We start from the raw sequence: 23,290 nt of genomic DNA on the forward strand, positions 1-23,290 counted from the left end.
TATAGCCGGCCTTTCAAGCAAATGTCATGACCAAACAAAGAAGTTTTAGTATTATTTTAACGATAAATATCATGCAGCTGCGAGGAATGTCATGGCGAGTCTTGCGATGTTTCAAAACGAGTGTCTTTAACGTTTTGCGACTTTTGCGGCCTCTGATTTAGAGAAGTCATCAATCAAAATATAATTTCCTAAGCGGAATAGAATGGGGAAAACGCCGATGGCCACAGTTTAAAGTGTTCACCGCTGGAAGGCTGGATCACGCCCCGTAAAGTTGCAGAAACTTCCACTCAACTGCATGGTTTTGAGGAATGTCATGGTGAGTCTTTCGCTGTTTGTAATCGAGCGTCACTCAAGAGTTTGGCTTTCGCGGCTTCTGATTCATCAAAGTCACCAATCAAAATTTCCTATCCTGAGCGAAATTCCGTGGAGAAAAAGCTTATAGTCACAGTTTAAGGTGTTAACAGCTGGAAGGCTTTATAACTTGATGTAAAGTTGCTGCAAGTGATTAGTCTTCTGCTGTTCGAAGACCCTCTGGCATGATGTCGCATACATAAGGTTAGTAGGTTTGCTGATTTTTCTTTTAGTGCACGTGAGAGAATTACAAGGAGCGTAGAGTAGCGTAATATTAGAGTTATTCAATGTTAGAGCGTGAGCTTTTAATAGTTAAGAGAATTAGATAATTTTTTAAATGATTGATGAAAGGGGAATTCTTAAAGAACAGGTGGTTACTATTAGAAAAGGGCAGTAAAACATGCGAAAGAACTACCCTTCTTCTCACAGCACTTTCTACTGGATCTCTAACACTGTATTTTATTTTGTAAGAAACACACAAAATAGAAAAAAATGTGACAGAGAATAGACCGTTTGCTTTGGGAGGTGGTGCCCCAGGAGAGGTGGAGATATTAAGAGGGCCTACACCAAGAAGAACAATATTATAACTAAAACAATAATCTTGTTGATCAATTATTATTACTAGTAGCCTTTTTTGAGTACGATAGTATACCAGAAAGATACCACATGCCTGCAATAAAAAATATTGCTGTGATCATAATTTATTGTTTTAGAGGGAGGCATGCAAGGTTTTTGCTTAGGGGATTTCAGGGGTGGTAACAGCACACCTACACTGTATGACAGAGTGCACTGTTGCTTATGCGGGATTGTGAAACTTAATGACAGCAAACTTAATTTGCACAGCTAAGCAAAATTGCATTGCCAGTTATTTTCTCTCTGTGTGGTAGGAGATAGACAGTTCAATTACATGTGAAGGACTGGAAGTATATTTTTTGCCAATTTTCCCTTGCCGAGCCTTAAAATCCCTATTGTAAGACAGTTGTGCATAAGGGATATTTGCATTATTTGATTCTAGGATCCTTAAAATTTGTAATGAGAGGGGGTCTTCATGGCCAAAACAAACAAAAAGTATTTTATATGAAACTTGAATGAAATTTCTACCTGGTAGGGAGTTGTTGGGAGAAAATGTCCTCCCTGGAAAAAGGAAGGATGTTTTTTGTTCTGTAATATGAAAATTTCATCTTAAGACTTGCACTTTTTGTTACTAGAAACAATACATGTAAGCGATGGAACCAAAATTCGAAGGTTACTGCAATAATTCACTTCAGAAGAATGGTTTTTCTGTTTCCTAATAACAATGTTTTTACCCTGTAACTTTTTAATAAGGTTGACAGTGGTCTTCTTTTATTACAATAATGAATGGCATGCCTGAGGGGGAGGGGTATGTACCTGTAGCTGGTGGGGCAAAAGGGAGTATCCAACAGAGAGTTCAAACCTTTTTAGGACAAACAGTCACCCAGTGCAGCTTTGAGTGAGCCAGTGAACCTTTTTTTTTCTTTTGGTCATACATGGACAGTATTTTTATTTTTTGCTTTATACTTCAATTTAAATTTTTTCCTGTGTTTTTGGGTGTGAAAATGTATGATAATGAGTATGACACAAAGGAAACTAAAATTATCCTGGGGTAAAATTGAACCATAATAATAATGATATACAGCTGTGTATAATTAGTATGTATACAACAGTTTTTCTTCTAGTGTTGAAGGAAATACTGAAATTTTATTCATCTACTTTATTTGATTGATCAATGATATTATTATTGTTCTAAAAAAAAGAAACATCAAAATATTTTCAATAAATTACATGTATGAATTTTGGAACCTGCAAACCAGCCCTGAGACATTCAAGCTGTATTTATTTCCTTTTTCCAAAAAAATATCCACATTCCTTGTTATTGACTAACGTCCTTTGATCCTGTATTTGGCTCAAAATCTTAGTGCTTAGATTCACAATGCATTTTTGATTCTTTTCCAGTATCTACTGAAAAATACAGTCAAATATATACCATCTCTTCTTAGTTGTATCCTTGACAACAGGCTTTCAATGCAATGTTCTTAACACACAATCCCCCAACAAGTGAAGGTCTAGGAAATATTGGGTAAATGTAGATAATTATAAACATCTTTTTTGTGTCAAAAAGTGTTTACACTCCTATTTCAATCTTCAAACGGCTTGATTTGCATAAAAAGAGTGTTTTTTTATTGTTCAGTAGCTCTCGGCTCAAGTTCATATCTTGATCCCATCAATGTATCTTCAGTTTTTACCAGAGGTTTCAGTGGTTTCAAAACAAGCCAGTGACCAATGGAGTTCCATCGGCTACTTCATTGTATGTTGCCAGCAATTCCAGTGCCCCCAGCCTCCAGATTCGGCTGCCTACTTTAAAACATTTTGAAACCCCTAAAGGTTATCTACTGACGGTGAGCTAGTATAATTTTACAAAGGAATCCTACCAAAGGATCAGAAAGCCAAGCCAAGTAGTGTAGGATAAAGACTGATCATCTCAAAACCCACTCCCTATTCCATAGCACATACCTGTATAGAAGTACCATAACCTTCTCCCTGGGTGTTAAAGTAACAGTAAAGAGGGGTTTCAGGTGTAGCCTCTTGTCTTTGTTTTATTTTTCTGATTTGCTACAACCTTTGCTCCTCTGTAGGGAAAGATGGTTTGGCAAGAGAAAAGCAGAAGACAGTTTGATCAAAGGATTTATTAATTCACATTTTGCTATTCCATCTGTTAAGAGGATTTTCTAACCAGGCCCGGGTTGCTCGAAGCATGGTTAGTGCTAACCAGCATTAAATACCATGGAAACCTATACATTTTGATACCTCTTAACTAACGGTTAGCGCTAACCAGGCTTCGAGCAACCGGCCCCAGATCATTAAAATAGTCTGGAATTTATTAAAGCTGAAAATAAAAATACATGATGTTCTTGTGGTTCCTTTAAAAGACAGCCTTAAATAAATTGCAGGTCTGAAAAATGGAGTTGTAAATAAGCTCATCTGGCTATGTTAATTTTTGATAATCTTTTTTTCCATCAAATTTAATTACAAGTAAAAACCTGCAACCAAGAACCTGTATTTTCCCAAGTTAGCCTAAACAAGTCAGGTTCTTAAAGAAAAACTAATTAGCACAGATTTAGGCTATTTAGGTTCAGTCTCAAATAGATCCTTATTTTCTGAAAAAAAAAATACTTTGTAGCTTTGAGCTAAAAGTATTTAGTGGCATTCAGCTCTTTCCTTAGTATATGTAAAACCTGTACGCCATCACATTGCAGTCAGAGTAATAATAAATATTATTAGACACCTATGTCTCAAAAGAGGACCCTGAATGTTGACTTATCTTACTTTCCCAAGTGTACACTGTGCAGAAGCTTTTTCTAAGAGATTTTATAAATAATGGTAATAGGACTGAGGGGAGTCCAATTCAGTCTGTAATCATACAAGTGTTGCAAACTTGGACAACCGCGAAGCAGGAGTCAGATTTGTTTAATTGTGAGTATGATTACAGATTGAATTGGACGACACATAGTCCTGTTACCAATTAATAATTATAACCGTTACAATTTCCAAGAAAATAGATGCATTCCTTTTTGGTGAAAGAGTGTTTGTTCATACCAAATGTCCAATGTAAGGGAAAATATCACTGGTGGAGACACTGCCTAAATGTTGCATATTCATCCATTTTGGATTAATCCCCAGTTTGTTTGGGTAAGTGATTGTTGCTATGGTTATCATGATAACTTCTGTGATTGGTGGATTTAGCTGAGTGCATTTAATATGATTGGCTAACATAACTGTCCGATTACAGGCAACTATACAAAATGATTAAAGAAAAATAAAGCAGTTAATGCACCAATCAAATTTGATGAAATTGTAATGGTTATGATTAATAACCTGTTTCAAATTTGAGTGCTCTTTTATAAGACAGCCTAACTGGAAAATTTTAGCCTGACAGGTTCTTAAAAACCAGTTTCTCAGTTGTGGATTTTTCCTGTATCCTTGTTGAGCTTAATACTGCACATCACTATGCTGGGTGTCAGCCAATCCCTTTTTTGTTTCTCCATGTCAATGAGGTCAGATAGGGATTTACATTCGGTCTTCTAGACCATGGTGCCTTTAATAGAAAGCTTTCTTCTCCTAATCATCATATTAACCATCCTTGACTCTGACTGATTAATTGAGGGATGAAGAACACTAAGGGATGAAGTTGTCATAACACAACCACCAACTCCTTTCCACAGGAGGAACAGAATGCTTACGGATGGAAAATAAACATGAGAAACTGACTGAAGTATAGAGAGTATTCACATGACGTCACGGTGGCCATATTGGTGTCCCAAAACAATGAAAAAGAGACCATGTTGGTGTCCCAAACTAATAAGCCAAGTGAGTGAATACTCTCTATTAAATTCAAGGTTAGTTTGGTTTCCTATAGTTGCATCTAGGGTGTTTGCCTTCGTATCTCCAAGGGAAATATGTGCAGCACAGCCTCACCCCTCCTCCCAGAAACCTTGATTTCTTCAAAGCTGCTTAGTGCAAGATCATTAGTTTCAGTCTTTCCTGTGAAGTTTTTTAATTCTTACAAAAAAAACTACAGTTAACACAGTCGTCTAGTTAAAATTTGCTGATCCCTGACAAGAAAGTGAATGTCAGGGAAACAGACACTTAGCCTTGAGGTCCTTGAAAGAGAGTTGGCATGTAAAGTCAAGAAATGTTTTACCAAGGACCAGCTTCGAAGCACACTACTGTACACTGGCCTAGACACTGTCAGAGGATTCCATCTAAACAGAATTGACATCCTGAACCAGCTCAACATGATTTCAGTGTCTTCTGTTGCTGCAGATTTTCCATAAACCAGAAAAGTGTATTCCTCGAAATGTCAGCATTCTTCCTTCCTTTTAACTTATTTGACAGTGAGTTGTACTTAACATTAATGTTTTATGGCTCTGTAACAACATTTCTGTCCTCATGGACTTTCACCTCTCTTTACAAGTTGTGTGGTAGATATACTTTTTAATACTTCTTGATATTCTCTTGTTTGTGCTCTTCTGTCATCTATTTTTGTCTTCCCAGCTAAGCAACATAAAATACATAACTTAAACATTAATGCCCAGAGGACTAGCCTGTGCCACAGACAGAACTAAACTTCTGGTTAAGTCCCCCTGTGAGACAGCACTGAAATCCTGCTTCTGGACACCCCGTGGCCCACCTGTGAACTAGCACTTGCATATGTGCTATGATTGGCCTCTTAAAAATACCATTATCAGTGTGCCAATCAGGTTGAAGGGAATATTGAAACACATTGTGACAGGCAGCCCAAAATATTGGCACGGCTTTGCAGATATTACTAACCGGCAATAGATTATGTCTGCGACACAGGCTACACTGACAACCAGACTTACAGTGTAGGATTTAAATATACAGCTGTTTCGAGAAAGGTTGTCGGAAAAAGTGCACGCGACAATCCCGAAAGGCATTGTGGGTGGTTTTAAGTTCACTGTTCTTTAAAGAAATTTGAAAGAATTGGTACGAAAGGCCGTGGAAATGTGTTTGCGAGTGCTAAAGGAAAGCAACAAAAGTAGGTTCGACAGTTACAGTCGTCAGAAACAGTGTATTGATCATATCCCACATTACCTTTCGGCATTGTGGCGTGCACATTTTTCCGACAACCTTTCTCGAAATAGCTGTATATTGTTTATAAATTCAAAAGTAAACATATATTGAAGTCTTTAAAAATACACAAATTCATTTTTTATACCTTAGATAATCGTGAGATGAAATAAGGTGCAGTACAGCATTATGAATGACCCTAACTGACACTTAATTCATAGCATGCAATTTACATCAAGAAATACAAGTAATTACCAAGCCAAAATATGTGTTTTGCTGCAGGAAACTTCTAACGTGTTCTAAAGTAACTAGACCTCTTATTGAGTCTCATATTACAGCTCTAGTGATCCCTTCAGACCTTCAAACCTCTAAAACAGTTAAAACAGCTGTTTTGTTTTTCACTTTAATTTCATTCTTTTTTGATTTACTAATTAATTACATAACTATAATCACTGTAAATCGTAGTATTTTTTTTTTCAACTGTAAAGGTCAAGAACCAATCAACACATGTTCGGGAGCGATAAATTTTTAAATAAGTGTTGTAGTGATCAGTTAAGATAAGGAGTAATTTTTGCGTTACACTTGCAAGCTTAGAAAAAAAGGAAGGGCACAAACTTTCTTGATTTCTCTCAGATAATGACAAGTTGGACTACTTTTGGGCTTAAGGCTCGTTCTAAACATAAATCTTCAAAGGCAAATTAAATGCTAAAAATCCAACACTAACCTTCCAGAAGCACGCAACATGTGACTATTTCGAAATTAGTTGAGTAGAGCTTTCAGCAACTTTACGTCGAGTGGCAAAGCCTTCCAGCTGTTAACACCTTAAACTGTGACCACAGGCTTTTTCTCCACGGTATTTCGCTCAGGATAGGGTATTTTGATTGATGACTTCGGTGAATCAGAAGATGCAAAAGCCAAAGTCTTGAGTGACGGTCTATTAGACAGAGAAAGACTCACCATTAAATTGCTCAAACCGTACAGTCGAGAAGAGCTTTCAGCAACTTTACGTCGAGTGCCAAGCCTTCCAGCTGTTAACACTTTAAACTGTGACCATAAGCTTTTTCTCCACGGTATTTCGCTCAGGATAGGCAATTTTGATTGGTGACTTCGATGAAGCAGAAGCCGCGAAAGCCAAACTCTTGAGTGACGCTCGATTACAAACAGCGAAAGACTCGCCATGACATTCCTCAAAACCATGCAGTTGAGTGCAAGTTTCTGCAACTTTACGGGGCGTGATCCAGCCTTCCAGCGGTGAACACTTTAAACTGTGGCCATCGGCGTTTTCCCCATTCTATTCCGCTCAGGAAATTATATTTTGATTGATGACTTCTCTAAATCATAGGCCGCAACAGCCGAAAAACGTTAACGACACTCGTTTTGAAACATCGCAAGACTCGCCACGACATTCCACGCAGCTGCATGATATTTATCATTAAAATAATACTAAATCTTCTTTGTTTGGTCATGACATTTGCTTGAAAGGCCGGCTAGATACCTTCTCAACATTCTCGGCATTCAAGATACATAATTCCGTTAGCCTGCTGGTTAAAATAACGAAGAAACCAAATAGCATCGGGCGCCCATCTTGGTGCTTCGCGCGAAAACAGAGCAGCAACTTTGCAACCGGATGTGATGTCATAAATCGGTGGATCATAGGTACACGAAACAAGTACTAGGCGCTATTGGAGTCGTGGGCCCCCCCCTGCACCGGATAAATCACTATCCACGGGATAGCGCACTCGGTTTCGCTTACACTTATCCGACACTGGGGCGAATAGGCGACAGGACGGAGCAACGAAGCGACGAGTCGAACATTTTTTCCACGATTTGCCTTCAGACTGTTGGGTGATAAGGTATTTTATTGTTACATTTCTTCCAGTCAATTCTAAGTAGTGGTGGTGATAACCAGTTGATAATCAACGATATTTCTTGAGGAGACTGGAGAACAACAGGCAGTGAAATGGATTATCAGTCTGCGGACACCACTTGACCATTAAATAACGAGGAAGAACCCTTTTTGTCACCATGCTCGTCACATACTAGCAACCTCACTCCTACCTGTCGTTTCCAATGGTTAGTAACAATGAATCCTGAACGAAACATGTGGACGTTTTTTGGATCGTTTTCTGTCAACACAGCGAAAAACGGCTTTATAACGCGGAGTGTCCCAGATTTTGCGATGGTCCGTTTTTCTCGTCTGCTTAAACGCTTTGATTGTATAAAATCTGTGTTCAAGTAAAAACTAATGACTAAAATGGACACAAGTTCAGTTATTTGTCTTTTCCTCAACTTGGTAAAAAAGGCTCACGATATATAAACGGTGGTAAATTAACCACTTAGTTATCAACGCAATTTATAAAACCACAATTTTGTGTCTACTTATACTCTCTTACCCACCTAGCACTACAGTTTCTTTCGAAACGGATCCCCTCACTCTGTCGAGAGCCTAATAAAAGTATTTCAAACCTTAATTATTAGTTGGTTAATAATCCAAGCCACATTTGGCAAACAGAACCTAAAAGTTTTCAATTAAGAACCTGTTCAGCTAAAATTTGCCACAATAGACCCCCTGTATGAATAACTTGTTAGCCTAAAGCTTAAAACAGGTTCTTATTTTCAAATGAATTACCATCTCAATCTATGGTTAAATTGAATGCTAAGTTTGGTGTAGAGTGCTTTTACCATTTTAACTGTAATAAAAGTAAATAAGAGCTCAATGCAATTGGACGATCATGTTTGTTATGTTTTGAAGGAGGACTTCAAAATTCATTAGGACCAAGGTTTTTAATCGTCATTTTTACATGAACACTTATTTGGTGTGCAGATTCAGTTTAAGGCACTTGGTTGGGTACTGCCAATTTCTTTTAGCTACATTACATTTAAGTACCCAAATAAAAGTTAATTTCATAAGTTCTGAACGAAACCAGCGTTTTAAAACTGCTCTCGAAAGAACTGCTTCCAGGCACCGTTTATGATTATTGTCTTCTCGCATAGTATCGTTTTCGCTTGACAGTCTGTAAGACTAAAGAAAAGAAATCATTAGACAAAAAAAAATCTATGAAGGTAAAAAATGGTTGTCTTTGAGTCCTACATGGGACATAACCTAAGCTGGCCCATGAATGACTAACAATCTCGTTCGAACACGTCCAATGTTGTAGGAGAGAGTTCACGGCTTTGTAACAAAGAATCATTCATGAATATAACCACAAGACAGACATACTTATCAGCTTGTGAAGGGTCATGACCGGAAAGAAGAAAAGAAAAGAAAAACTGGTGACGTGACCCCGTCAGTAGGTAATGAAAAGTCTGTCTTCTTTGTTTGTCACATGCTTTTGTCACGAGAAAACTCCCCTGTCAGAGTCCTCATCGGCGTTCGGATACAAACCGCTCGTTTTTGAAAAAAATTTATTGATCTAATACTTCAGCAGTTTTTACGAAGATTTTACGAAACCATATGTTTTCCTCTGTGTTTTTCGTAACCTTTTTTGTTCTCGGCTCAGCCTTTGAGTGCAGGTTTAATGGAACAGTGAAGGATGAAGAAAAACTTCAGGTTCATCTTGTACCGCATACCCATGATGACGTAGGATGGCTGAAAACTGTGGATCAATATTACTACGGATCTAAGAACTACATTCAACAAGCATGTGTACGGAATATTTTAGATTCCGTTATCTCTCAGTTACGTGAAAATCCTTCCAGACGGTTTATTTACGTAGAAATTGCATTTTTTGAGAAATGGTGGAACGAACAAAGCGATGCCATGCGAGCGGAAGTGAAGAAACTTGTACAAGAGAAAAGGCTGGAGTTTATAAACGCAGGTTGGTGTATGAACGATGAAGCTGCCACACATTACAACGCAATTATTGATCAAATGACTTATGGACTGAACTTTGTGGAAAAGACATTTGGATCGGATGCAAGACCTCGAATAGCCTGGCAAATCGATCCATTCGGTCACTCATCTGAACAAGCATCAATCTTTGCACAAATGTCATTCGACGGATTTTTCTTTGGCCGTATCGATTATGGTGACAAAAGTCTTCGTCTGAAGCAGCAAAGAATGGAAATGGTTTGGAGAGGAAGCAGAAATCTTGGACAAGATTCTGATATTTTCACTGGGGTACTTTATAATGTTTACAATCCACCTAAAGGATTTTGTTATGACCAATTTTGCCATGATAGCCCAATCCAAGATGACCCTAATAACAAGGATAACAATGTCAAGGACACAGTGGAAAGATTTGTTCAAACAGCATGCGAGCAAGCCTCACACTACAAAACAAACCATATCATTTTCACGATGGGTTCAGATTTTATGTACGAAAACGCTAACGTATGGTACACGAATCTGGATAAGCTGATTAAATATGTAAACCAGGTATGTGCAGTTTAGCTTTCTTCATGCTAAGATTCAAATGCATGCATTGCCTGCATTTGACAGCTGGGGAGTAGCTAGCCTGTGCCAGGCTCTCAGATAGTATAGTGGGAACGTATTGAAACGAGCAAAGCGAAAATAAGACGCGCACGACTTGGTAAAGGGGGCGGTGGCGGCGGGAAAAATGGGAGAGAGAGCCTGTTAGCATTTAGCCTGTGCCAGGCTCTCAGATAGTATAGTGGGAACGTATTAAAACGAGCAAAGCGAAAATAAGACGCGCACGACTTTCCACCACCATCTCGGAGCCTGGAACAGGCTAGGGAGTAGCTGATAACTCTCCAGTGGTACGTACAGCTCTCTCTTGGGGGATGGTCTTACAAGCGTGTCCTTCATACACCCAGGGGGGGGGGGGGGGGTTCTCCTTTATATAAGCCATAGACGTGTGTGCCGCCCCAAAGGGTAGGGCTTTGGCGTTGTTTTGGTCTGAAAACGGGTATAGATTTTGCCCATGCGAATCGGGCATGGTTTACAAAGGAGCTACGGTTGTGAATCAGTGTGTTCGTCGTTTCAATTCCAAATTTGAATGAATAAGAATAGCCTGTTCCAGGCGTTTGGATAGTAGAGCGCGGCGGTCAGTGGGGAACGAGTTAAATTGTACACCAGGAAAAAAGGGGGGTGAACGAGGGAGGGCAAGAGTGAAGGAACGCCTGTAAATATTCGTAACAAAGGGTCGTTAAGGTATACTGGATTTCAGTATACCCTCTTATTGGTCGATTATGACACCTTCTGCTAACACTCGAGCACTGATGACACAGGGGTGGATCTAGGGGGAGGGTGCAGGGGGTGTGCACCCCCCCCCCCCCCGAGATGACCTGCGGTTTTCTAATACAAGTGGTATTCGTTGCGCCTCTCGTAGCCATAATGAAACTAAGCTTAAGCGACTTGGAATAACAGCAGCAACAGCCATAGGTTGGGGACAGGAGGAAGGGATGGACGAAGACACGGCATTGTGGAAGGAAGGTGTGCATGTGAGATCATTCACGGCAGCCCAAAAAGGCAAAAACATCTTATTTGAAAGATAATTTAGCCGCAATAAAAAGATTAATGCTCTAACAGATGTCACAGAAAATGAGTACTTAACTGCATCTAGAATCAATTCAGAAACAACCCGCAGGAAATAATTGCCAGTATACATGACTGACCGTCTTAATGTTTGACTCAGGGCGGCAGAAATTAGATTTGCTTAGTGCTTAGTAAAAAGAAGGAAAACCTATGATGTTGTTTATTGAAAGCTAACTCAAAGGTCACGTTTCACAATATCACGAGCTTTTTTTTATGGGTCTTGTCTATTCTGTCAACACTTTGTAGTTCATGTAACAGTTACGCGGTCGGCGGTCAATTAAGGGCGGAAAGAGCTCTGTAAGGGAATGTTTACAGGCGCTTCCTCCCCCTTTACCCGTCTAGTCTCCCCTCGTTTTTTTTCTTCGTGAATTTTTCTGCCGCACCCTACTATCTGAACGCCTGGAACAGGCTAGAATAAGAAAGAAAGGGTAATTGCGAATTCGAAATTGATTTTAAGAAATCTTTTTGTTGCGGTTTTAATCTCAGCAATAATGACATAATTTCTGGTCATGTTGCGTTTTGTGACCACCTCCAGGTCTGAATATGGATTTTAGAGGCAAGGTCTGAAACGTGTGTGGAAAATGACATTTTTGGTCTGAAACAGGGTCAGGATTTAGAGAACCGTGTGACTCACCCTCACCAAGAATTCCCAGGAGTACTTCTCGGGTTCAGACAGCAGTTTCGTGTCCTGCAATACGTGCGTATTTTCAGGGGCGAATAAAAGCGAGTAAAGCTGCGTGTTTTAGTTCGTAATGCCGTGGCCTCCATCTTAGATTGCGGGTGACCAGGGGTCCTTTTAGTCTATTGTTAGTCTATTGTTGTTTGCATTTAAGATCAAAGTTTCAGTGATGGTTTCAATAGATTTGCAGATCACGTGATAAAACTACCGGTCAACAAAACAAATTGAACTGGCTTGTTAGCTAAGACCTAGCCTGTTCCAAGCTCCGAGATAGTCGGGTTGGAACAGACTAGCTAAGACCCGATCTTTTAGTTACCAGGACTTTCGAGAAACCGGTCCCTGAACAGGCTGAATCCTCATCTCCAGTTTGAGGCAAAAGTCAGCTTTTCGAAAGCGGTCTGTCTGATCTTCGATGGATCTCGCCCTTATTCCATAACCTTATTAGTATCATTTCTCGTTTTATCACTGATGAAGAAATTGCTATTCTTAGGTTAGACGTCAAGGTGAAAGACGGAGGCAGATTTAATGTTGTGGTGGCGCAAGTAAAAGCATTTGCGCACCTGACGAAAACGCCCGCAATGTATGCTAGCATTTAAGAATTTGGCATGTTGAAAAATCGGGAATGAGCAATGCACTTTGTTTAAAAAAAAAAGAAATTCTGAGAATGGTTTAAAGGAATTGGATTTTGTCTCAGTGAGTATCTTTGTCTGGCTACAGCTATGAGAATAGTGATGCGAACATTAAGCGTGACGGCAAAACTCAAGAGTTAGCATCAGTAATGCTGTCTGAGCAGAATTAGCAGTTGTTTTGGGCAGCAAAATTTAATAAATGCGTTATGAATAAAATGCGCGGGAAACTTGTTTAATTTTTGCTGACTATGTTCAGGCAAGTACTAGTAATGACGTCACAACACCATAAGGTCCATTTGACAGTTTAGCAAGCCCATTAGAAACGGCTAATGTCTTCTATTTAGCGCTAAAAATCGGACATATAAAAACAAAACACACACACATGCACAAAGAGGAGCTGAAAACTCTTTATCTCAATTTTGCAACAATAGAAATGTGGTGGTGATGGTGGTGGAGAGAAAAAAAACTGCCCAAAAAACTACTAATTCTGCTCAGACACCACTAGCGGCATCGTGTTTAATCGCAATATCCAGTCAGTCAGACCGAATCATTTTTGCCAGCTTAGTATAAAGTATAGAGCTATAATAAACCTGACAACGTACAGCTAAATTTTACACTACAGGATTAGCTCAAATGGTAGAACACTAACCCCAGTTGTTCAAAAGGTGGATTAAGCTATCCACCGGATAAATCATTATCCATCGGTGGTTTTCCTAATATTTGTCCACATAGCGCTATCTATCGTTTAGTAACTGTCTTTACGCTGCAAACGGTCTGACCTTTGTGCAGCTGGCTGATTACCTCGTAGAAATGGAGGTACCGTGTCTACATACAACGACACTTTTTAATAATGTTGCCGTCAATTTTGTTGAGTTCTGCAAATAATACGTTTAACTACGTTATTTTCGTCTCCATTCTTTATTTCTTTTTAGGACGGTCGTGTGAATACCTTCTACTCGACTCCGACACTTTATTTAGATGCTCTTCACAGTGCTGATCAGACATGGGAATTGAAGACTGATGACTTTTTTCCATATGCAGACTGTCCACACTGTTACTGGACTGGTTATTTTACCAGCCGACCAGCACTTAAACGATATGTCAGACTCAACAACAATTTACTTCAGGTACTAAAACTCTACTGCAGGGAACAGGTGTATAAATCTTCTTAAGATAGCTATCTGAATCATGAACACCTCTGGATTTTTTTGCGTCCAGTTGGTTCTTTAGCTAGGTTGTTAACACAATTCTAAAAAATCGTGACACTTCTACTTTAAGGTTCACTCCACTGAAGGTTTGAGTATTGTAGCGTAAGGGGAACACGCGGGTACCCCTCTTAGTGAGTCACGTGACATATGACGTAATACCTATGTGCGAGCAAGTTAAGAAGAGACTGTGTAACTTGTAGCGGATTAGAACTGTGTTGTTTATACCTGCCTCGTTTTAACTGAGGATTTTGGCATTCAGAGTGTAAACTGTGCACGTCGTAAAAAAAGGGGGAGGGCATGTTTAAAGTGAATTTTTGGGACCAGTTACCTGTCTTCCCAAACGCTTTTAGGTCTGTAAGCAACTGGAATTAATGACCGGATCTGGAAAGGACAGAAGTGGCCCCTCTTCGGATACTCTGCGTCGAGCTATGGGAGTAGCTCAACATCATGATGCTGTGAGTGGTACTTCCAAACAGCATGTGGCTGATGATTATGCCAAACGACTCGCCGTTGGTGCTGCTGAATGCCAGGTATATAATTTAAGGCTTTAGAAAGCATTTTTAAAGTGGACACATTTTAAGCGTGTTGTTTGATAACATTCAACAAATACACATGACCTTCTATGAACTTGATAGGTAGAAGGGGTATAGCTAGGAATTTGCTAGAGGTTTGCACAGTTTCATTTTGTTAGGGTAAACACTCTTAGACGTAGGTCCCTTTTCTTCAGACAACAGTGACGGCCTTCGCGTGTTCGCCTGTGGCAAAATCATGGAAAACACTGCATTTTGAATCGAAAAATATATATATATTAAAAGCCCGTAATGTGGAGGTACTTTCTCATTTATAGCTTATTTTCCTTCCTTTATTTTTTTTGGCCTTTTTTTGTTGTTGTTGTTGTTGTCTGTAAAATTGACGCAACGTCTATGGATATCGGCAAACATCTTTTAAATTGGTCAACTCTCTCTGGTTATTTAACAATTACTCCTCGAGCCCGAATGGGCTCTGAGTCAATAGCCAATGAGGCCGAAAGCCGAATGGGCTATTAACTCAGAGGCCATGAGGGCTGGAGGAATAATTGTTTTAGTAAACTAAAATCCAACTAGTTGGTCAAAAATATCGAGACAAAACAACTTTAGTAAGTTAAAGCTAGACTTGAAGCCATTGTTTTGATTTTCAAAGCTGGCGCTTTTCGCTACTAGTAGGCTATAACATATAGCCTAGTGGTAGCTCAGCCTATCAGAAAGCAGCATTAATAATAGGCCACTAGTTGGAAGGTTCAGAAGAATCGGATAAGAATAAGATTTTGAATGATTAATAAAAAGCTTTAATTGTTTGTGTGTTTCTTTGTAGGACTTGATCGCTGATGTCCTCGGCAAATTTACAGTGAAAAACTCTGGAACTCAGCCCCCTGATTTGAAGTTCTGCGACCACCTTAACATCAGCGTGTGTGACGTCACTGAGCAAAGCAAGTCCTTTACTGTGACGGTGTATAATCCTATAGCACGTGACGTAACTACTATGGTTCGACTTCCGATAGCAAGCAGCGCAACGGCTGTTTATGGACCCCATGGTAAACCGATCAAAAGCCAAATACTGCCAATCTCTGACGCCACGATACAGCTCCGTAAAAATCAAAATCAATCAAGCACCTCTTCCTTTGAAATTGTTTTCAACGCTAAAATTCCTGCTCTCGGCTTTGCCACGTACTTTTTGAACTCAACTGAGTTATCTGCAACAAATGAGTTGCATCTAGATCCCCCGATAAAGGCTTATGGAGATGCCGAGGAAATGTCGATCGAGAATGAATTCATCAAGCTTTCCTTTGCTCATGGAACGGATCATTTGACAAGCATGACGGATAAGACATCTAACGTCACCACGGCTCTCAAGCAAGCGTTTTACTGGTACAAACCCAGCATTGGAGACGAATTCAGCCAACAGACTTCAGGGGCATACATTTTTAGACCTGACGAGATCGAACCGAATCTGATCTCCCAGGGTTGGAGGACAAGATTCCTCAAGGGTCCCCTGGTTCAAGAAGTGCGTCAAGTAATATCTCCCGTTATCAGTCAGGTGATTAGACTATACACTGGTCAGCGGCATGCTGAGTTTGAGTACACAGTTGGACCCATTCCCATCCGCGACAATCGGGGCGAAGAGGTGATCACTCGCTTTGAAACTGATATCAAATCTACGAAGCTCTTTTACACTGACGCGAATGGCAGGGAAATGCAAAAACGCGAGTTAAATTTCCGTCCCACGTGGAAGCTGGACGTTACAGAGCCAGTTGCTGGCAACTACTATCCAGTCAATAGTCGAATATACATTAAGGACGACGCTAAACAGTTAACAGTCCTGACTGATCGTTCCCTGGGTGGGTCCAGCCTTATGGAGGGTTCCATGGAAATCATGTTGCACAGACGTCTGCTTGTAGATGACTTTAGAGGCGTAGGCGAGGCCCTGAACGAGCCTGGAATCTCCGGTAAGGGCTTGATTGTCCGAGGGAAACTGTGCCTAACTCTAGCGCCGCCCCAGTCCTCTGCTGCTCTTCATCGTGAACTCGGCGAGCTGATGTTGCTCGAGCCTGTGCTTTCTTTCGCGCCCAACAGCCTCCCGTTCAACAAGTGGACGAGCCAATATAACTCCTTGCACAGCGGTCTAAACCGTGAGCTACCCGCTAACGTGCATCTGCTGACCTTAGAAACCATGGGCGACTCAGCGCTGATCAGAGTGGAGCATCAGTACGAGGCTGGCGAGGACGCTAAGCTGTCGCAGCCAGTTAAAATTTCACTTGAAGGTCTGTTTACTGATTTTGAGATTGAGTCCATGACGGAAATGAACCTGTCTGCAAATCAGCTTCTGAAGGATAAAGAACCTCTTCACTGGAATATTAAAACAAGAAAGGAAGCAGGAAAGAAGAAAAAGAGGATGATTTCACGGGCGGCCACTGATTTAAACGTGCATCTGACGCCCATGCAGATTCGCACATTTAAAGCTGTCATTAAACGCCACAGCAACAAAAACACGTTCAAATAAGCATGGAATTGAAAATAAGTTAATTGTAAGAAGGAAAACAGCAAAGAAATAAGAAATTGAAGAAAATGGCCGAACAATACAAAGTAGACCTGGTTTAGTGTATTCTTAGCATCTGCATCAAAAAAAAATGTTTACATGATCACTTATGACTTACTGATATCAAATAAAGCCGTTCAAAATGCTAACGACTTGGGGGCAGACTATTAGAATAGTTATGAGGGGTAGGGAAATTTTTGAGCCGCACGAATGTTTTTCCTAAACTTTTCCCTTGCATGACTTTTTTCTTTTCAAAATGTCCTACACGGATTATATCTTCTCCCCTTGATGTGAAAACATTCTTGCCAGTGTATGATTGTTTTTCTAGGCTACTTGGCTAGTCTTCTGCACAGCTTTTTTTGTGTCAGTACACAACACGCCTCCCCACAAACAACTGCTGAGAACGGAACCACATTCCTTCCTCCACGTTTAGCTAATCAGATTTCTGCTTCCATTTTCTGGAAGTGATTCACACCAAGGTCAATCCTCCAATCACAACTACTTCGCCCGCACCCCCACCCCATAACTTTTCTAATGGTCCGATTCTTAAACTAATGTTTCCTTACTTTAAGTCATGAGATTCTTAAGTGTTCCCTGCTTTAGGCTCCCGCCCTTGTTGGCAGTTTGACTACTCATGATCAACCCGACAGTTGAGAACATCTTTTTGTTCCTCAGACGTCTGTGCATGTTCTGTCGTAATTTGTAATAATTTTGTCTTTATTTGTAATACCTGTCGCAATTTGTAAGAGCTTTGTCGTAATTTGTAATAAAAAAGCTGTCGTGATTTGTAATAAAAAAGCTGTCGTGATTTGTAATAACACTTTGTCATATTTTATAATAAGCAAAGCTGACGTAATTTGTAATAACTTTGTCGTGATTTGTTATAATAAACATTGCTTATACTTTTCGATCAAACGCCTTGTTTTTCGAGTGGTCTTTGATCATCAAGGGGACATTACAAGGTTGATGTGAAAGGACACAATGATTTCAGCTTGTTTTTTAGAAGCAGCCCGTTCACTTTTCGGAATGAAAATTTTTCATGAAACACGAGGGTAATCTGAGCGAGTGATCTCAGACTTGTGCAAAGAGTTTCAAATTTTAGTGCAAGTTTACAAAAATGATCAGTCATTCGGACCAGCTTTCAAGTTCTAGTATGACCTGCTGTGGTATACGCTAAAGCTAATGATAGAACTTTATGGTAATAATAATAATGATGATGATAGGGATATTTTATAAATAAATCTCACAATTCTTTTTTATGCTGTTTCGCGTCTTATTCAGCTACTCTAGCGGAGGGTTGGAACAATTTTCGACCAACTTCTCTTCTTAACTGTCAATCTTTGTTCCTTATGATTTACATGTTCATTCATGTAAACATTCAAACCGGGGGTTGGTTTTGCAGAGGGTTTGATTGCCAAATCCCTACTGCAAAAAACTGAAAAGACACCGAACCTGAATACAACATAAGTGAAACCATAAGAAACATTGTTAAATTGTGTTATTTTTCGGTGGATAAGACTTTTAAAAAAGAGACACTACCTTTAACTTCTAAAAATTGGACAGTTGTATACAATTTTATAGGAACTCATTTTCAAAGTGATCAAAATTTCTTGAAACAAAATGAACGGGCAAGGGCCAATTTCAACACACAACACGTGAACTCACAATCAGCAAATGTTTTACTATTACCGAACCAAAAACAAGTAAATTCCTACAAAGAGCGAAAAAATAATAGTTACAATACAGAAAAACCACTTTAAGGCGACTGCAAAATGAAATTAATGAAAAAACGATGAAAACGAAGCTGCTTACCAAATGCTGAGGATAACAGAGTCGGTGGTCAGGGCCACCGAGGAAAAAGATAATCTACTTCGACGAATGTTGTTACACTAATAGACACGTAAAAACTGGTAATAAATAGGGGCGAGATAACAAACTATAACGAAATTTACATACAGCACGTAACAAAGGAGAGTAATTAACAAAATACCGGAGAGCGAAAAGTAAAAGAATACACGATAACAAGTAAGTGAGAAAACGAAAAGAAAAAGGAAAAAAATTGCCCCAACACAAAATACTGAAACATCAATGATATTCCTTGCAAAAAAGTAATAAACATTCACCACAACTAAACAAATTCCAATAATTAACTTCAATAGGACATGACAATTTTTTAAAAATAACAGTTAGCTTAATTCAAACCCGTTCCGACTGTAAGAAAACAAGTCTATTTTCTGCAATTCAACATCGTTTTACGTTAAATGTGCTACTTTTCTCTTTTAACTTCAGCTATACATTGGGGCATTTTTTGATTGAAAGTATTCTACGTACTTCCAATACAGCACTACAAAATGTCCCAAATTGAGTTTAGGCCTACCCAAAGACTGGACCCCAGCCGGCGCCTATTGTAAAATAATGTACCAGTTAAAACCAGGAGCCTATAGTGATGGACTCCAGGTAAACTGAATGCAAAAAATTGGAAATATGTTTGCAAGTCACATCCTCTGATTAAAGTTTATTACAAATCACGGCAAAGTTATTACAAATTACGACAAGTTCTTAAAAATTGCGATAGGTCTTACAAATTACGACAACATTATTACAAATTACGACATAACAGACGTCATTTCGTAGGAAAACCAGTGTTGTAGTCCAGTACCTGACAAGAACCTCTAATTTAAGCGGTCGTCCAAAACAATATTGTCTTTTGTGTTGAGGCGTCTCAAAATATGGGCTAGTTTGCCATCGCCCTCATTAATATGCACGATTTGCTAGCAGAGAATGATTGAACCGGAACAAAGACAATCACAGCAGCAGGAAATAGAACTTGCATAATCACGTTACGACTCAGTGTTTTAAGTCACAGTCAAGTTTGAGTTTATTCCTCAGACACCATGAATTAACCAATGAAAATGTTTCATATTTTCTAAGCAACCAATCAAAACCCAAGACATTTACCGCCCTAAAAGCAACTAAAAACCTGTAAAACCGGTTAAACCAACTAAACATAGCACATGACCTTATCTTAATAAGATTCCTGCGCATTTTATTCATGAGATAAAGACAAAAGGCAATGACGTCATCGATGTTAACGTATTCCCCCGCAAGTTAATGAGATTCCCCCGCCCAAAAACGGAGTTACCGGTGTGCCCTATACTGCTTTTATTTTTTCCGTGGCGTTTCCGTAGAATGTGACAAACAAGAGAGACTTAGAGTTTCCATTAACTAACACCTGGCAGGGCCACAGGTTTTTCTTTTCTTTTTTTTTCTTTCCTGGCAAGCTTAACAGGTTATTTCTTAACTTGTTGGTTCTTACTTGCATGTTTTATTGTACGTTGTCCAATGTGGCTTACTTTATTAACCAACTCATGATTCGGGTTTCAGATACTTATATTACACTCTCGACAGAATGAAGAGTTTCGTTTGAAAAGAAACTGTGGTGTCGTGTCGGTGAGATAATAAAACACAAAACTTTGGGTTTTATAAATTGAGTTGATAACGAAAGGCTAATTTACCATCGTTTATCATAAGCCATATTTTCCAACTTTAACCATACTATCCAACATTTACCTAGACTGCAAAACAGTCGGGTTTTTGGGAGATGTTGGCCAACAATGTTGCGTCCGTTCACATGCGGCTTATAACATTTACAAGAAAAATCTCACGTAATACTTTTATTAACTCCAAGTTTGGAAAACCAATAAAAATTTTGGAAGTAAAAATAAGTTAAAACAAGTAACTGAATCCGTTTTTAGTCATTATTTTTTTTACTTGAAAACAGATTTTATACAATCAAAGAGTTTATTTGCAGACTGCAAAAACGGACCTCTGCAAGGTTTGCAAGAATCGTTGTAAAGTTTGGCTTTCTCGGTACGTTGACGGAAAACGATCAAAAATACGTCCACATGTTTCACGTTGGTAAAGACAAATTCGTTGTTGGTAACCATTGAAAAGGATGGGTGACAAAAAGGTTGCTTCCTCATTATTTTTCTGGTCACGTGGTGTCCGCAGACTGATATTCCATCTCACTGTCTGTTGTTCTCCAGCCTCCTCCAGAAATATCGTAAATTATCAACTGGTTATCAGCACCACCACTTAAGATTGACTGGAAGAAATTTAAAAAAAAAGTGCCTAATCACACAGCAGCAAAGCCAGAGAAATGCACTGAAAAGGTCATTTCTAAGAAATTTACCACGAAAGCGACATCCGGAAGAAGAATATTTTCGTTTAAAATGTTTCTTATAAAACGAAATGATAAACTGATTTGACGTCCATGGCTGCGATGATTTCACTGGGTTTGTAACTTAAGGGGTCGTTAAATAATTTTCTGATAGAAAAAAAAATAACCCAATGGTGAATAGCCACTGTTGTAAGAAATTGCCCACGTTCGATATATGAAATTCTAACATGACTCCGAGGCTTAAGGGGCAGAATTGCAAATATTTCAAGTCACCATTGTCCCGCAATTCTCAGAAGAGACTTAAGCACAAAGAAAACCATGCCAAATATAGAAAAATGACCAGAAGCCTCAGAGTCATGTTAGAATTTTAATATGTCGAACGTGAGCTATTCTTAGAGCAAGTGTGCCTATGTGTGGAGAACGCTTTTTGGTATTTTTTATGCGAAACATGGTCGGCAGTAATCAAATCTCACTACACCTACTTTTTGTTGAGTCCAGCTTACGCACATGACTTTGTCTTGGTGTCCGGTCATTGTGTACAGCGGAGCATTCAGCCTAATAAAAAGAGATGAGCTTTAAGTTTTTTAGATTAAGTTGAAATCTCTCAAAGCTTGGAAATCTATGCAATGAAAGTATACACCCATATGTACTTAACTTATGCGCTAAAGGACTTGATTTTCTCTCCTTTTTTCAGATTTTGCAAACTTTACGACATTTAAGCTCAATAATAGGGAAAAATGACACCCGGTATTGGCTTACTAACCTACGTGTATCCCAGAGTTTTACTGTCATGTCATATGACCCAGAAATCAGTTCGAACTCGCTACGTGGTGACCAGGCCACTGAAGACACCCATCCTTGATGTGACGTTAGAGTATTTTTTACTACTGCTCCGTCTGAAAGAGGAAGAGAGGTTTTCAAGCATTCAGTGATTATTGTAAATAACTGTTCGGCCAATATTCCGGGTGGTAGCCTAAATAAAAGGTAAAGGCGCACACGAGCTAAAGGCCCACACGGCCGGAGCTTATACCGGTTTCCGTAGCATGAAGCATGCCTTATTAAAAATACAGCTTTCCAGGCCCGGTAATTACTTTTGTTAACATAATTGTTATTACGGGAGACAAGAGCAGCCTTCCATCCTAATCTCCAGGTTGTTATTACGAATGCGTCGCATGTTTGTAACCAGCATTCGTTTGGACTTCCACTACGAATGAATGGAGTGCACAGAACGCAATTTGATCAGCGCGTTTGGGCCTTCTAACACTCGCAATGTGATCACGAGTGTTTTGACCATCTATCATGTGCAACCTACGCAAAGCGCAGCGTTTGAGCAAAAGCGGTTCCACTTTCAATCGTTGTCGCCCGCACTCAACAAGCTTTGGTTATTATTGTTATAGTTTAGTTAAAATATTTACATTTTCTTCCTGACTTACCAGTCATTCTAGGATCCCAGAGTCTGACATGTCGATCAGTGCTTCCAGAAACCAGAAGTTTTGATAAAGGAGAGTACGAAATGCTGCAAAATACCTTTGATCCATTCTGAAAAAAAAAACGCAAAATAAAAAAGAACAGCAGTGATTACTACTTTGGTTTTAAAAGCAATTTGTTTCAGTTTTGTTTGAGTACCCTGAGGTATTAACATCATGTTGACACACTAACTAGATTGTTTACGGTCCCCTATTTCTCTTTAAGATCATCTAGGTCGACCGCTTACTGTTACTTGCAGCCATCTTGGGTTTCAAAGGTACCGAAGTGGCTAGCCTGCAAACAAGTTCTCCGCCTCCCCCTGGGAGATCTTGCTCGTAGGTTACAAGGGGGAGGCCGTTGGGCGCTTCACAGCGGTGGGGGGAGGGAGGAGTGAAAAATAGGCCTCCTCACATCCGGCCTTTGCCTCCAAGATACATTTGATACTCTTCTCCAGGTTACATTCGTGCATTTGAGACAGTCTAACGGGGAAAAAAAGGGTCTGTAAAGTCTATAAACACACCAGAGTTTGTTTGTTGACCCCAGCCAAAAGGTCCCAGATGCGAATAGAGTGATCCCAGCTTGCACTGCACACCGTGT

General features: G+C 39.5%; 2 protein-coding genes and 1 long non-coding RNA gene across 6 annotated transcripts in view; 2 read left to right on the forward strand and 1 right to left on the reverse strand.

The window, feature by feature from the left end:
• The first annotated feature begins 434 nt into the window (after nt 1–434).
• Nucleotides 435–3,658, forward strand: LOC140929888 (uncharacterized). Its single transcript, XR_012164811.1, has 2 exons — nt 435–555; nt 3,006–3,658. It is a non-coding gene; the product is annotated as an uncharacterized lncRNA (long non-coding RNA).
• Nucleotides 3,659–9,362: 5,704 nt separating this feature from the next.
• On the forward strand, nt 9,363–18,204 carry LOC140931398 (lysosomal alpha-mannosidase-like). Its single transcript, XM_073381210.1, has 4 exons — nt 9,363–10,339; nt 13,699–13,893; nt 14,325–14,504; nt 15,325–18,204. Exons 1-4 carry the CDS (start codon nt 9,416–9,418, stop codon nt 17,008–17,010), a joined length of 2,985 nt encoding a protein of 994 aa, XP_073237311.1. The 5' UTR covers nt 9,363–9,415; the 3' UTR covers nt 17,011–18,204.
• Nucleotides 18,205–20,707: 2,503 nt separating this feature from the next.
• The window catches only part of LOC140931399 (ribosome biogenesis protein WDR12 homolog), a 26,419-nt gene continuing 23,836 nt past the window's right edge, over nt 20,708–23,290 (reverse strand). For all 4 annotated transcript variants that reach the window (XM_073381214.1, XM_073381212.1, XM_073381213.1 and 1 more), the window contains 5 exons: nt 23,214–23,290; nt 22,660–22,765; nt 21,990–22,122; nt 21,709–21,781; nt 20,708–21,151 (listed from right to left, as the gene is read on the reverse strand). The exon at nt 23,214–23,290 is cut by the window's right edge and continues 64 nt beyond it. In XM_073381214.1, coding sequence (XP_073237315.1) covers nt 21,041–21,151; nt 21,709–21,781; nt 21,990–22,122; nt 22,660–22,765; nt 23,214–23,290 — 500 coding nt within the window. In that variant the 3' untranslated portion in view covers nt 20,708–21,040. The remainder of the gene's footprint in view (nt 21,152–21,708; nt 21,782–21,989; nt 22,123–22,659; nt 22,766–23,213) is intronic.

Source organism: Porites lutea, chromosome 3 (assembly GCF_958299795.1).
Source record: "Porites lutea chromosome 3, jaPorLute2.1, whole genome shotgun sequence".
Taxonomy (NCBI): Eukaryota; Metazoa; Cnidaria; class Anthozoa; order Scleractinia; family Poritidae; genus Porites; species Porites lutea.

Bases quoted from the DNA above. Each gene is read 5' to 3' on its own strand.
- LOC140931398 (XM_073381210.1), top strand. From the start codon at position 9,416: ATGTTTTCCTCTGTGTTTTTCGTAACCTTTTTTGTTCTCGGCTCAGCC. The intron at 13,894-14,324 runs GTACTAAAACTC...AAACGCTTTTAG, and splicing joins TCAACAACAATTTACTTCAG to GTCTGTAAGCAACTGGAATT. The intron at 14,505-15,324 runs GTATATAATTTA...GTTTCTTTGTAG, and splicing joins TTGGTGCTGCTGAATGCCAG to GACTTGATCGCTGATGTCCT.